The following is a 13,617-nucleotide window of genomic DNA, read 5'->3' on the forward strand; positions in this document are numbered from 1 at the left end:
TGGACGCTCACAATCCAACAGATGTGAAAATGTTTCCTGGATTTTTCTGATTTCTCCTGTTTTTTAATCAGAAATGAATAAACTCGTGTTTGTAGATTCTCCTCAGACAGAGATGGAGTTAAACCCTCACTCTCTTTATTTACTGGATATATTCAGCTTATTATTGACAGTGATGTGTTTTCTCATTCTTAAACGGCTCGTGGTCCCGGTCTGTGTAATTGGCTCTCATCCAGGTCGAACACGTCATCCCCCCTTTGACCAATCAGGGGCTGGAGCGCGGCGAGTGGGGCGGCGCTCTCGCGGAGCAGACAGCGCAATTAAACAGAGGGGAGCGCAATTTAAATCCAAAAGAGCTGTGGACGCGCGCTGAGCGGGAACACACACACACACACACTCACACACAGCGGGGGAGTGAGGGAGAAGAGTCCGCTGCTGAGGAGTCGGTGTCCGGTCAAGTTGAAGTGGAGCAGCGCAGGTTTCTCCAGAGTGCGCGCGGTGCGTCAGCGGAGCGGCGCAGAGCGGAGCCGTGCGGCGTTTATGGGTCAATATTTTTGGGGGAAAATCCTGAAAGGAGGAAGAAGAAGAGTTGGTTTTTCTTCTGTGTTCTCTCGGTGACTCTCCGTCCTCTGCTGCTCCAATGGAATGGTTCTCTTTACTCGGATTATCGCTGCTCTGAACTCCGCGCTCCTCTCTGAGGCGGTGACTCCCGCGGCTCCTCCCGGGCTCCGTCCTGTGTCCGCGGCCGCCCGCAGCGCCTCCTCTCCGGTCTCCTCCGAGCTCCAGCGGTCGTTCATATGAGCGCAGCGTTCAGTCCGTCCTTCATGGTGATGCAGCGGCCACTCGGAAGCACCACCGCCTTCAGCATCGACTCTCTGATCGGGGGGCCCCCGCAGCCCAGCCCGGGACACTTCGTGTACACTGGCTACCCGATGTTCATGCCGTACCGGTCGGTGGTGCTCCAGCCGCCGCCCCCGCCCCCCCCGGCCCTGCAGCAGGCTCTCCCTGCCGGACACCACCCGCACCCGCAGATCCCCGGCCTGCAGAGCGGCTTCTGCTCCAGCCTGGCGCAGGGCCTGACGCAGGGCATGGCGCTCACCTCCACGCTCATGGCGTCGCTGCCCGGCGGCTTCTCCCCGTCCCAGCAGCACCAGGACGCGGCCCGGAAGTTCGGCTCCGCACAGGCGCTGCACGCGGTCTTCGACAAGGCTCAGGAGCTGCGGCTGGAGGCGGAGGACGGGAAGGGTTTCCTGCCGGGGAAGGACGCGGCGCTGCAGGGTTTCCACGACGCGGACACGGCGGTGCAGACGGCCACAGGTAGGCGGCTTCCTCAGCCTCCTGAGCCCGGGTTCAGAGAGGAGGGTCAGGGGGAGAGAACCGGAGACTCTGGAGGTTCAGGTTTCATTTCTCTGCTTCACGTTCTTGTTGAAATGTTTTACTTGTCACAGTCCGTCAGTGAACATTTCTGTTCATGTTTTAAAGAGAAATGGAAACAAACCAGAGACACTTCAAACCAATTTAAATGATTCAAAGTATGACATTTGATTTTTTAATGTTTGTTTATTTTCCTGCTTCAGTCTGATCAAATCTACAAACTGAGTTTTTATCTGGAAAAATAATCGAGGCTGATGAAGGTCTGAGCCGCAGGCCGCGGTTTGTTCTCCTGTCACTTCCTGTTTCTTCACCTGCCGAACAGAAACGTTCCTCTTTCCTTCATTTATTTCTTCTTCGTGTTTTATTCAAACATCAGTTTCTTTCTGAGTCTGGTGTTTGTGAGAGTCCGCAGCAGTTCCGTGTCTCACGCGGACTCACAGCAGAGGAGACAGAGGAAAAGGCCGCGTGGAGACGCGCCGTGCGTAATTACGCGTGAAAAATAAAAATCCCTGCAGAGCGCGTGCTCTCTGCTCTGATCCAAACACTGATCTGATGATGGATATTGACACGGGACAGCACGAGCCCCCCCTTTAACTCACTCCCTCGCGCTGGATTCAATTTACAAACATTTGATCAAAATGAAAGAGTTTCTGTTTAAAACCAGAATCATGTTCAGACTTTCTTCACTGAGATAATTCTCTTGTTAAACAGATCTCATTATGAGGACAGTTCATTCTAAATCAAATAAAGAGAAACCTTTCAGAGCAGATGACTTTAAACTCACCGTGTGTTTTAGATTTTTACTGTCATGTGTTAATAAAGTTTGTGGTTTTGTGCCGCGGACTCTAACGCGTCTCTGCTTCCTCCCAGTCAGAACACTCAGTAAAGAAGACTCCAAGGAGGACGAGTGCGGCCGGAAGGACGAGAGTTTCTCCATGGACAGCGACCTGGACTACAGCTCTGATGACAACCTCACCTCCATGTGTCATAAGGAGGACGGCGACGGCGGCGGCGCGGGTCTGGACGACGGCGCGCACCTGCACGGCTCCGGAGGCGGCGGCGGAGGCTCCGGAGGCGGCGGCGGCGCGGGGAGCGGCGGCGGAGGCGGCAAGAACCGGCGGCGGCGGACGGCGTTCACCAGCGAGCAGCTGCTGGAGCTGGAGAAAGAGTTCCACTGCAAAAAGTACCTGTCGCTGACCGAGCGCTCCCAGATCGCGCATGCGCTGAAGCTGAGCGAGGTGCAGGTGAAGATCTGGTTCCAGAACCGGCGCGCCAAGTGGAAACGGGTCAAAGCCGGGAACGTCAACAACAAGTCCGGGGAGCCGTCCCGGAACCCCAAAATAGTGGTCCCGATCCCGGTGCACGTGAGCCGCTTCGCAATAAGGAGTCAGCACCAGCAGATGGAGCAGGCCAGACCGTAGAAGAAGAAGAGCAGCGCGAGACAATGAGCCGCTTTCCGGTGACTGAATCCCGTGTTGACGCTTTCAGACGAGATGAAATAAAAGTGGTTTATTTCCTGCAGCTCAGAGCATCAGCAAACCTCCGCGCTGCGTTTTCTACTTCACAGAAAGCAGATTTAAAAAGCACAGTTGTTGTTTTACAGCAGAATCTGACTGTGTAGGTTCATTCTAACAGTAACTGATGGTCGTGTTTCTGTAGTGGACGAAAAACCCGAGTTTGAGACGAAAAAAAAAAACATTTACCGAACTCCATTAGATTTTCATTAGACTTGAATTCGGTTTAGTTTTATTGGAAATAAACTAAAATCAAATCATAAAATTAAAATATAAAATCAGCTGATTCGTATTAAATGAAGCCGTTTTTAAAAAGTCGTATTTACAGATATTTTAATATCATTTCTGAGTCTTGAAAAAAAGGTTTGAAAATCCAACTTTTTCCCCACGGAGTTTGGTTTCAATTACTGACACGGACGTTTCTGACAGGTCACATTAACAGAGCCTTTAATCACATGTTTGACTCTGACAGTGTAATTAGTTAAAGTGCAGCAGTGGTTTTTATAAAATTCCACCTTTTCTTAACGGAGTTTGGTTTAAACCAGTGAAAATGACGTTTGGATTCCAGAGCCCGTCTGAAATTTAACAGATTTGTTTTTTCAAAAGATGATTTCAGGGCCTCACTCTTCACAGGAAGTTTTGAAAAAATACTAAATTAAAGCCTCAACACGAGACTGAGTGACTCGTGAAGCTGCGCGTTTCTCTGCAGTGTTCGAATCAAATCTCATCTTTTTTTTGAGCGACACCAAAAAACTGTGCGTAAAGACGCGCGGCTGAGGAGGAGGAGGACGCGATGAAGACACAGAGACATGTTGCTTCCTCCTTCCCGCCACATGTAAATACACTCGGGACCAAACTGAGGACATCACCGTGGTTTGAAAACATTTGTTCTTTGGGTTTTTACGAACCTCGTGTCTGTGCTACTGAAGACCTGAACCTCTCCCTCTCTCTGCTCTTTGGATCAAACTGTTCTGCTTCCTTTTCTTTTCGTTTCGTTTCTTTTTTTGGACAAAGTGACGCTGCTAATTTATTTATATAAAATTGTGCAAAAGTAACTAACATTCCTCTGAAGATATACAAGTGTGAATTAAAAGATGAACCGTGACCAGATGTTAACAGCTGCACCGTCTCCGGATTCACTTTATTCTCACATTCTTAATTAAAAACTAATTCATAAAAAACGTCCAATTAAAATGAATATAAACGATGACAGGTTCACAACACGGCAATATGTCGCTTTAACAAATAAGAGTCCAGTTTGTGTCGTTTTATTTTGAAGGCCGGATTCTTTAAAAGGCCACAAATCCTCAAAACTGCATCGATAAATGAAGAAAAACAAGAATGACCTGAATTTATCTTCTGTTTTCTAACTTCTAAAGCTCCATAATGTTTATCAGAAATAATGAATACTGTTTGATTTGTATTTAATGTGTCAATTTAACAGAAAAGGCAGGATGAAGAGGATTTAAAAGAAGAAGAGTAAAATCAGAACATATTTTAGTTTATTTTCAGATGTTTAAATTTAAAACAGATATAATGTGATTTTGGTTAAATTTGTTTTAAAATGTGAGGTTTTTATTGACGGAGCTGCTTCAGCTTTAACTGCCCACATTATATCCATCAGCGTTTAGGAGAACTGAGGAGTCAACTCAGACCTAAACACGACGATAAATATAAATTAAATATGATAAATACCTTTATTATCTGGCTCGTGCTGGACCCAGGTGCAGACAGATGACGTGTTGCTCCTTCCGGTCTTGAAGCTGAAACAGAACCAGTTATAATGATCAGCACTTTATTTATTTATTTCAAATCATTAGGAACCAGTGACAAATTAAAGCAACAATCTACCTGCTCCAGCGGCCTCTGACGTCAGCCAAACAGCGACACCTGTGGGTCACCTGACACCAGGTGAGGTGACGAACCTGCAGACAGACAGACACACAGACACACACACACACACACTCTGAGCTCAGAAAAAATTCATAGTCACAAAAAAAATAAAACCTTAAACACCCGAATCACGCCTCAACTCAACTCCGGTAAAAACCCACCTGAGGTCGAACAAGCCGGGTAATTACCGGGACGTTCCGTCTGTTTTCAGACCACGTTTCACTCGTTAAACTGTTCTGTGGGCACGTGTCGCCTCGAAATTGAACATTTCAGATGTTTAAAAGGTTTAAAGTGAAGAAAAATCCTCACCTGTGGCGATAAAATCACACATTTCGTCCGTTTTGTTTGTTTACAGCAGCAGCAGCCGTTAAGACGCTGGCGACACAGGTGCGCGTGATGACAGACGTCAGCTACACGCGACGTGACGTCACTGCAGCGGAGACAGGACAGAATTGATTTTAAACCTGAATTTAACCTTTTAAAAAGATGCTTTTAGTAAAGTTTATTCGATGAGTTGATGGACAGAAAATTAATCAGCAGCTTCTTAATTAATCAATTGATTGTTTTTTTCTTTTAAAATAAAAGTAAATTAACAGTTTATTTTTTTCTGGATGATGTTGAAACAAAACAAGAAACCTGAAAATCCCAGCTCGTGTTCTGGGAACTTTTCATCGACATTTTAAAAAATTAAAGTTTGACATTTTATCGAGTAAAAATCATTAAAATAATTGATTATTGAATTCACCAGCATTTCCTGGCTCTCCTCAGCTGTAAATAAGTCACCTGAATTTAAAATTTCACACACATTTAAAATAACTTTACAACGTGAATCACATGAAACAGTTGTAGGAAGAAGAGGACGACATTTTTAAATCTTATTTTTTAAAGAAGTGTTGACTGAGGAAATTTAAAGGGACATTCCACCAATTTTACACATTAAAATGAGTTTACTGGTCATGGTTGGTTCTCAGACACTGAGAAAATAACCACTTATCTCTCCTATTTTGGGCAAATTTACAACAGAAAGTCTGAGTCTAATTAAAGGTGCTATCCAGTTGCATTATGGGAAATGTAGGATCCAATATTTTTGGAATTTGAGCCATTAAAATGAGAATATCTGCCTCAATTTCAACAATTTTTGCAACAAAATTGTCACCTCTGAGATCTGTCTAAACACAGCAAACAATATAATTAATCTCTTTTTTTTCTTTTGCCTTAAACCTCAGTAACTGAGGTTTTTTAATGGACTGTGGCTCCTGCTCAGACTGAGGTCACATCACCACAGATCAGTCACATGTTTTTCTTGGACCTGAGTTGAACGTTTTTTTTATTTACTGTGGTGTTAACCTGCAGCCTGAACTGACAGCAGCCAATCTGTGCTGCTCTAAATGAATTTTTTTGCAAATTGTAATCAAGCCGGGCCGTCGCAGTCGGCTGATAAATGAGACCCGGGGGGATCAGCCGAGGCCGAGGCTCTTCTCTGCAGCTTGCAGCCTCCCCCTCCTCCCCCTCCCTAAATTAACAGCAAACCTACCCGAGCTTCAGATGAACTCCTGCTGATTAATCCTGACGGAGCCACGGCGACGGAGGAGGCCAAAAAACCACTCGGTGTGTCGCCGTCTTCTTCTGTGGTGGTCTCCTGGGCTGTCTGAGGGATAAAGCGTCAAAGAGGAGATGATATATGCACAGAGGTCTGCATTCAAAAATAATTAAAAGTCCAAAATCATGTGGAGTGTTTGAGGTCAGCGTCCTCACTTTGAGTCAGGGTGGAGGCCTTTAGCTGCACATCATCCCTCATTAATAAATAAAGAGGATTTTCTCATTCAAAACTCCAATTCAAAAATCACACATTCTTGACTCCACAAAGATTTAACTTTGTGTTTTTTCCTTTTTAACAGCAGATATTTAACATCTGCTGCCTCTGGACTCAGGACCAGACGCACACAGGCCTTCCTGTTAAACACAGGGCTTAGCCGGGGATTAGCAGGGTGTTATCTAATTAACACACAACAGCAAACACAACCTGGACACACACACTTACCACAGTCAGTGACAGCGGCAGGATGAAGGAATCCTGAGAAAATACTTTCACTGTAGAAATCAGAAAAAAATTAGACAAAATCTTTAAGGTACGTTGCACTTACCTGAGTGGAAAACCCAAAGGGGACATTTTAAATCAAGAAAAACACAAACACATGAGGTTATATTAAGAAGCATTATTCTTGTCTTTATTGAAAAGAGACACATTACAGTAGAAGACTCTGTATTAGGTAAAATTTTTCAACAACGGTACTGTACAGCCAACAAAACTCAATACAATAATAATAATAATAATAATAATTAGAATGACAATAAGGAACAATAATGTGTCTGGATGATAAATCATAACAATAATAATAAAACATGGATGGACTGGAGAGGTCGGAGAAAAATATACAAAAACGTAGGTTTGAACGGGCGGAGTCTTCCTCGGTAGGTGAGTTTATAAATAATGTCATGGGCAGCCCTGATGGGTGGAGCTTAGGGGGTAAAGGCTACATGAGGTAACACAACCAGACAAACCAAACGTTGACCATACGGAGTCATTTTTTTTCTTCGTTTTGTTGTTTGAAGTCTATGTACAGGTGAGGTGGCGAGGACGGTGACGAGCTGCGCTGTTAGCGCTGACGCAGTTTCCTCGTTTTCCCAGCGTCTTCAGAAACAGACGTGATTTATTTACAAGCAGGCAGCTTCAGTCGTTCTAATCTAAAGCTAACAACGCTAAATATATACTGCGCCACGCTACTGTCCGTTAGCTAACAGACGCTAACTGCAACTGGAGCTTCACAGGATGTTATTCTTGTAACGTTTCCAAACATTTCCTGTCATGTTTGGTTTCATGTTGCGAAAAACAAAGGGCAGTAGGGGACAGTAGTAAAGTTTGACTGCAACCATGCTAACGAGTTTTCTCTGCTGCGATGAGATTAAATTAACAGGATTCCCAAGAGTACAAATCACTTTAGAGAAAATGTTAGCTAATGCTAAAACGACCAAATAAAAAACAAAAAACATAGCGGAGAGAGAGGATGTACTGAAGTAGATTCAGCAAGCGCATTATTGTGCACCTTCCGTTAGCTAAACTCAGCGAACGGAGGCTAGCTGCGGTTGTAGCTTCACAGGATGTTTCTAGTCTCTAAACATTTTCCACTTTTTCGTACTTGATTTCATGTTTACGGAAACAACAACTTCAGAGGAAAGTAGTTAAGTTTGCTCTCAAGCTGAAACTATACTATGCTAAGTGTTTTTAAGCTAGCTGCTGTTAGCTTCAGTGACAGATGTCAGCAGTTAAAAACAGTTTATTCAGTTTTCTCTGCTGCAATGAGACTAAGTAAACAGACTGGTTTCATATTATTGACCCTATTAAAACAAGAGAAACAGTCCACAAAACTTTGTGTTAGCTGAGTTTAGCTAACAGATGCTAGGTGTTTATGTCTTAGCAGTAAAGAAAAAAAGGTTGTATTACATAATGCTACTACTGCAAAGATATTTTCCATTTTTTCAGAATGAAAACACAAAGTAGTTTAATGGAATTTTATGGGGAAATGTTTGCTAGTGAGCTAAAATCCCACGGTGCCTGAAATATTATCATTCTCTGCTCCTGTGTACTTTGACGCTTTAAGAGCATAAATCAATTGAGAGGAAACTGCCACCGCTTAGAAAAACGCCATCGTAAGAAAAAAAAGTTGTAGTGGAAAGAGTTGGGGTTAAGACGGACTGAATCAGATTTAGTGCATTTCTGTCATAAATAAAAAGGACGTCTTTGTCCTGTTATTCTGTCCCAGATCAGGACAGACACTGGGACGAGTCGAATATAAAAACACAAAATAAAACACTTCAAAACGAGTTCAGCCCATTGGGTTAGTATTTATGGGAGATCCGCCGCCATCTTTGAGGTGGCTTGTAGGGGAAACGGGGCGTGGCACATAAAGGAAAAATGTTGGACGATATCAGGGACGTAAAGGCAGGTGTGTTAACGAAAAAGGCATAAGGAGGAACATTTAGTGTTTGTGTTTCATACACTTCAACAAACAGGCAGAGTGTTTGTGGTTTAATGGAAATATTGCAGCAACATCAGTGTGTGAAGTTACGATGCGACAGCGGCTGATGTGTTATGAATATTGCTTGGATACACAGTCGAGTTGAGAGCAGCTCCTCAGCCTAAGCAGAAACCTCTACGTTAAAATCTGAGGACGAAACAGTGAGGAGGACGAAGATGAAGAGACGAGCAGCTGATGCTCAGCATAGTGTTGAAAGTAAAAATCATCAAACAGCGTCGGGGTTAAGGAGCTTCTATCACGACAATCCTGATCAGACAGCGTTCAGTCGACACGTTTCACATCCAGCTACTAAAAAAACTCAGTCAATGTCACCAGGGTGAGAAAGGTTTGTCTTTCTTTGTGACAACACCTGAAATTAACTTGCAACATTCACGATTCATTCAAGTGGATCTTCAAACCGGAGGTCCCCAACCTTTTCTAAGCTCTAAAGATGGACGCCTAACCCTGATGTCTAAGTGTACTGTGTATGAGGGGAAATCATCCAGTGATCTACCAGCAGAGAATGCAGCCCTGAACATCTGAGCAGTTTGAACTTTGTCTTAGTGTCCGATCAGAGTCCGTCAGTTCACAGGTGCAGGTATATAAAGGTTTACTGAGTGACTGAGGTTCTATCAAAGTTGACTTTTACCATGCACAGAAGTAAGGAAACAGTATGAGGAATATCTGATAGGCACCATTTTGACTTTGTCTCATGAATATTTGGACTCAGTCTGTCAATTTAAACTCAACATTGACTTGTTTACATTTGGACAAGTTATCGACTCAAACCTTATTGTATCTGGACTCGTGACTGGATCTCAAACCTGCCTGGACTTGAGCTTGTTTCAGACTGGACTGGACTGGTCTAGGGTTAGGGGCTGTAGCTTTCCTGAGCTTTTAACTGTCTCATCTGGAACGAAAAAGACAAAAAATCTGAATGTAATATTGATAAACGCCTGCTTACATACAGCAAGAAGATCATGTTTCAAATTTACCTTGGGGGACTGATTTCCAGGTTGGGGACCACTGGTTCAGATGCCTGGTTACCTGCAGAACCTCCTGCCCTGGATGGATCAGCACAAAACACTGAGCCTAAACACTCAACATTCAGTCAATGCGGATGTGTGTTTTTTTTTGTTTTTTTGTTTTTTTTTGTCTCACATTAGAATAAATCACTTCCACTCCGCAACCTGACATACCGACAATACAGTAAGTACATCTCCTGTTTCTCTAATTTACATGACGTCACTGTTGAAAGTGACAGAGAGAGAGAGGAGGTTATTTACAAGTAAAAGGTTCAAAGTCAAGAAGAAGAAGAAGAAGAAGAAGCCCTTCTTTGTGATTCGCTGAGCAGATCAGGCAGACTGTCTGATTGGACGAGACACATGAGAGGGTGATGATGAGGGATTTGCTGCGATCTCAGTCAAAAGTTCTCACAGATAAATCTTTACACACACAAACATTATTTTTGTGACCAAATTGTGAGTTTTCAGTTTTCATATCTAAATTCACACATTTACAGGAGAGTTTAAACGTGAAGTAGCTCGTCTCCTCTCGTCTCCTCTTTAAACCGAACTCACAGATTTAAAGACAAAACACCTGATCGAGAAGAAGCAGATTGATTCCCTTTTTGCTCCGTGTGACTGTTTGCTTCTTAGCTGCTTCCTTGTCTTTTCCATTTTTACGAGTTATAACGATAAAAGTTCAGGGACTGTTTAAATCAAATGTTGTTCGAACCAGGATGTAAAACAGGTTCAGGTTTAAGATGCTCTCAATTCAGTCAGTTCAGGGACGTTTTTTGTCATAAGAAAAATGTATGGACTTGATCAACAGGAAATTAATACGAAGCCATTTTGATTTATCTTTTAGGTCAATTTTTAAGCAAAAATGCCCAAAAAAATGAACTACAAAGTCTGTTGTTGGTGTTAAATCCTGAAGTGACTAAAGTAAAACCAAGTTAACCCTGAACTCCTGGTGTAAGGACTCAGAGGGAAAAGACGACGGGGCGTTGATGATCGACAGTCTCCGGTCCCTGAGCCTGGCAAGAGCTTCTGTACACTTAATGACTTTATACACCCGAAAACAAACAAATGTAAAATCCCCTTCCCCGTGTTGACATTTTCAACCATTGGTCCAGCAATGCACATCGAGATACAATATACACAATCCAGGAAAATGCCTTAAATTAAAATTAAAAAAGCAAAAGAAAAGTGTCTAGGACATGCGATCTATCACTTTTTTTACCTCTAAGAATTGATCTGATAGCTGTTTAAAAGTTTTACATCGAGATATTTTTCACATTAAAAAAAAGACGTGTAAAGGCAGGAGAGTTCATCAAACAAAACACAGAGGTGAAGACGATGATCTGGTGCCTTTGAGTGTTTGTGGCTACGTTGACTCGTGATATTTTCATCTCACAGTTTTCTTTATCTCAGACAGAAGACGATATGTTTTTGGCGGGAAGGAGGGCGTGGATTCTGATTGGCCGCTGGGTAAAAAAAGCAGAGTGATGCTGGACGAGTCCTTTGAGGAGTTTGAGCGGGAACTGGCCGTGTTAGTGTTAGGTTAGTGAGTGATGAGGTATGATGTCCGTAGAGCTTCAGACTGTGCCCTTATTGGCCGTCACGAGTCATGTGATTATTTCCCAAAAAGCTCTCTAATGAGCCGTTGATGTCTCTTGATTGTGGACCACATTTCCCAGCATGCTTTGGGTCCCCCCCCTTGAGGGCTCTCCCAAACAGACACATGTAGGCAGCTTCACCACTGGTCAGTTTTAATCAGTCTTAACGAGCCGTCAGGGCAGTGGCGGTTGTCAGGTGAGGTGGGCGGGGCTTAAAGAGTCACAACAGGTAGTGGTTCCCAAAATAAAAGTTCAGGATTCTCCCAGGTCGGGGCGTCCAAGCCCCGTGGTTAGGTGTGGCGGTCATATGAGCGCGGTGCTCCCAACGCTGCTGCAGCTGTTGTTGCGGTTGGTGTTGCGGCGCGACAGGTTGGGCGTGGCCATGAGCGGGAAGCGCTCGTCGGGGCAGCCGTACTGAGCCAGCGTGTCCACGCACTCCTGACTGTTGGCCTGGCGGGCGTACGCCATCGCACTGTTACCGTGGGCGTCCCTCGCCATCAGATCCACGCCGTACTGCAGAGAGAGAGAAATCAGACTGGTTGGACAAACTGTAATCTATTACTCTTCACAGATTACTCTCAGAAAACACCATCACGGAGCCCTGTTGTTTGAATGAACAAACTATATAAGTAACTATATTACTTTCTTCACCACATGTCAAAGTAATCCTTTAAGTTACTTTACGTTCAGTCCAGCTCCATCGCCCCTCAGAGTAACAGAGCTGGAACTCTCCTCTTACCCAGATGAGGAGCTGTGTGATGACCACGTTGCCCTTGCGGCTGGCGAGGTGCAGCGCGTTGCGTCCGTCTCCCTCGCCGCAGGTCTCGTTGACCTGCTGCCGCGACCCGTGTGCGAGCAGCAGGACGACGGCGCGCAGGTCCTCCTCGGCCGTCGCCCTCAGCAGCTGCTGGCCCAGAGAGAGGTCGGTGCAGGGCAGCGACGCCAGGAACAGACGCTGCTCGTACTTCGCCCGGATCCAGCGCTCCCTCTCCTCCCTGACAGACAAAGCACAGGGACGGACAGTTTAAAAAAGGTATGGTATTCAGGTGTATTCCTTCAATACAACTTTCACTGTCCCAGAGAAACCTGTGACTTTTATTCAGAGTGGTCTCCAGAATAATAATAAGCTCCTATTCTGATAATTCCTTTATCATTTCAAGTAATTTACAGCTAAAACAGTGAAATAAGTCAAACAAAATGCTGCTTTCTCCAAATACTTTTGGTTTTTTTGAGCTGCTGGTGGAACAAAACAAGATATTTAAAGACACCCTGTTGTATTTTTTAGACGTTTTTAGACTAAACATGAATCAATAATGAAAATAACTTCACAACACAAAGAATATTCCAGAATAAAAAGGTTAAAAGAGGAACAAATAAACAAAGAAGTCAAGGCCTTGACTTCTTTCCAAACTGCCCCCCCCAGTGTAAAATAAGACACAGAGGGACAGGCGGGGTGAAAGGCGAGGGGACGTGGACTCATTGTTCGCCAATCGAGTGTCATTAACTGCTGATCTGTCTAATCCACAGCTCCGATCGCTCTAATCCCTGCTCTAATCCCTCCATGTAAACAGCAGCTCATTCAGCCGGCTGGGATTAGGACTGAGGGAGGAGGAGGAGGGGGGAGATATTGAGCTGTCCCCCTCCTCCTCCTCCTCCTTTTCTCTCTCCCTAACAAAATAACAACACCTCCTCCAGGGGGTGACGGGGGGGTGTCGCAGGAAATGGAGAAGGAGACACAACAGTAGCTTCTCACAGGTTGATGCTTCCACCATGAAATGACTCCAGTGTGTGTGTAACAGTTAAAACCTCTGCCTCAATAATCATGTTTTTCTATTAGAAATAAACTGTTTTTACAGTTTATCAATGATAACGACACCCAGCATCTTAGCTCATTCAGATTGATCTTTTTTCCTCTCTTAAATAAAAGAAATGATCAGTTTCAGTTTGGTTTTAGTTCAGATTTCAGATCAGTAACAGTAAAAATAAAACAGGTTGAATAAAGCTGAAATGTTCCTGTCGGGTTTTAAACTGTAAACGATGCAGAGACAAAACTGTGGGAAAGGACGATGAGACGGAGGAAGATAAAAGTTTTGTGTCGGTGTGGGAACCTGGCAGAATCTCATTAACTCCCTTCCTGGAGACC

At 44.2% G+C, this 13,617-nt stretch overlaps 2 protein-coding genes across 2 annotated transcripts in view; one reads left to right on the forward strand and one right to left on the reverse strand.

Moving 5' to 3' along the window:
* Positions 1-363: 363 nt before the first annotated feature.
* On the forward strand, positions 364-3,995 carry gbx2 (gastrulation brain homeobox 2). The gene is made up of 2 exons (XM_018661320.1): positions 364-1,314; positions 2,242-3,995. Exons 1-2 carry the CDS (start codon positions 795-797, stop codon positions 2,790-2,792), a joined length of 1,071 nt encoding a protein of 356 aa, XP_018516836.1. The 5' UTR covers positions 364-794; the 3' UTR covers positions 2,793-3,995.
* Positions 3,996-6,979: 2,984 nt separating this feature from the next.
* agap1 (ArfGAP with GTPase domain, ankyrin repeat and PH domain 1) overlaps positions 6,980-13,617 on the reverse strand; it is a 90,751-nt gene continuing 84,113 nt past the window's right edge. The window contains 2 exon segments of the mRNA XM_018661316.2: positions 6,980-11,987; positions 12,214-12,469. Coding sequence (XP_018516832.1) covers positions 11,778-11,987; positions 12,214-12,469 — 466 coding nt within the window. The 3' untranslated portion in view covers positions 6,980-11,777.

The sequence above is a fragment of the Lates calcarifer genome, linkage group LG7_2 (assembly GCF_001640805.2).
Source record: "Lates calcarifer isolate ASB-BC8 linkage group LG7_2, TLL_Latcal_v3, whole genome shotgun sequence".
NCBI classification, from domain to species: Eukaryota; Metazoa; Chordata; class Actinopteri; family Centropomidae; genus Lates; species Lates calcarifer.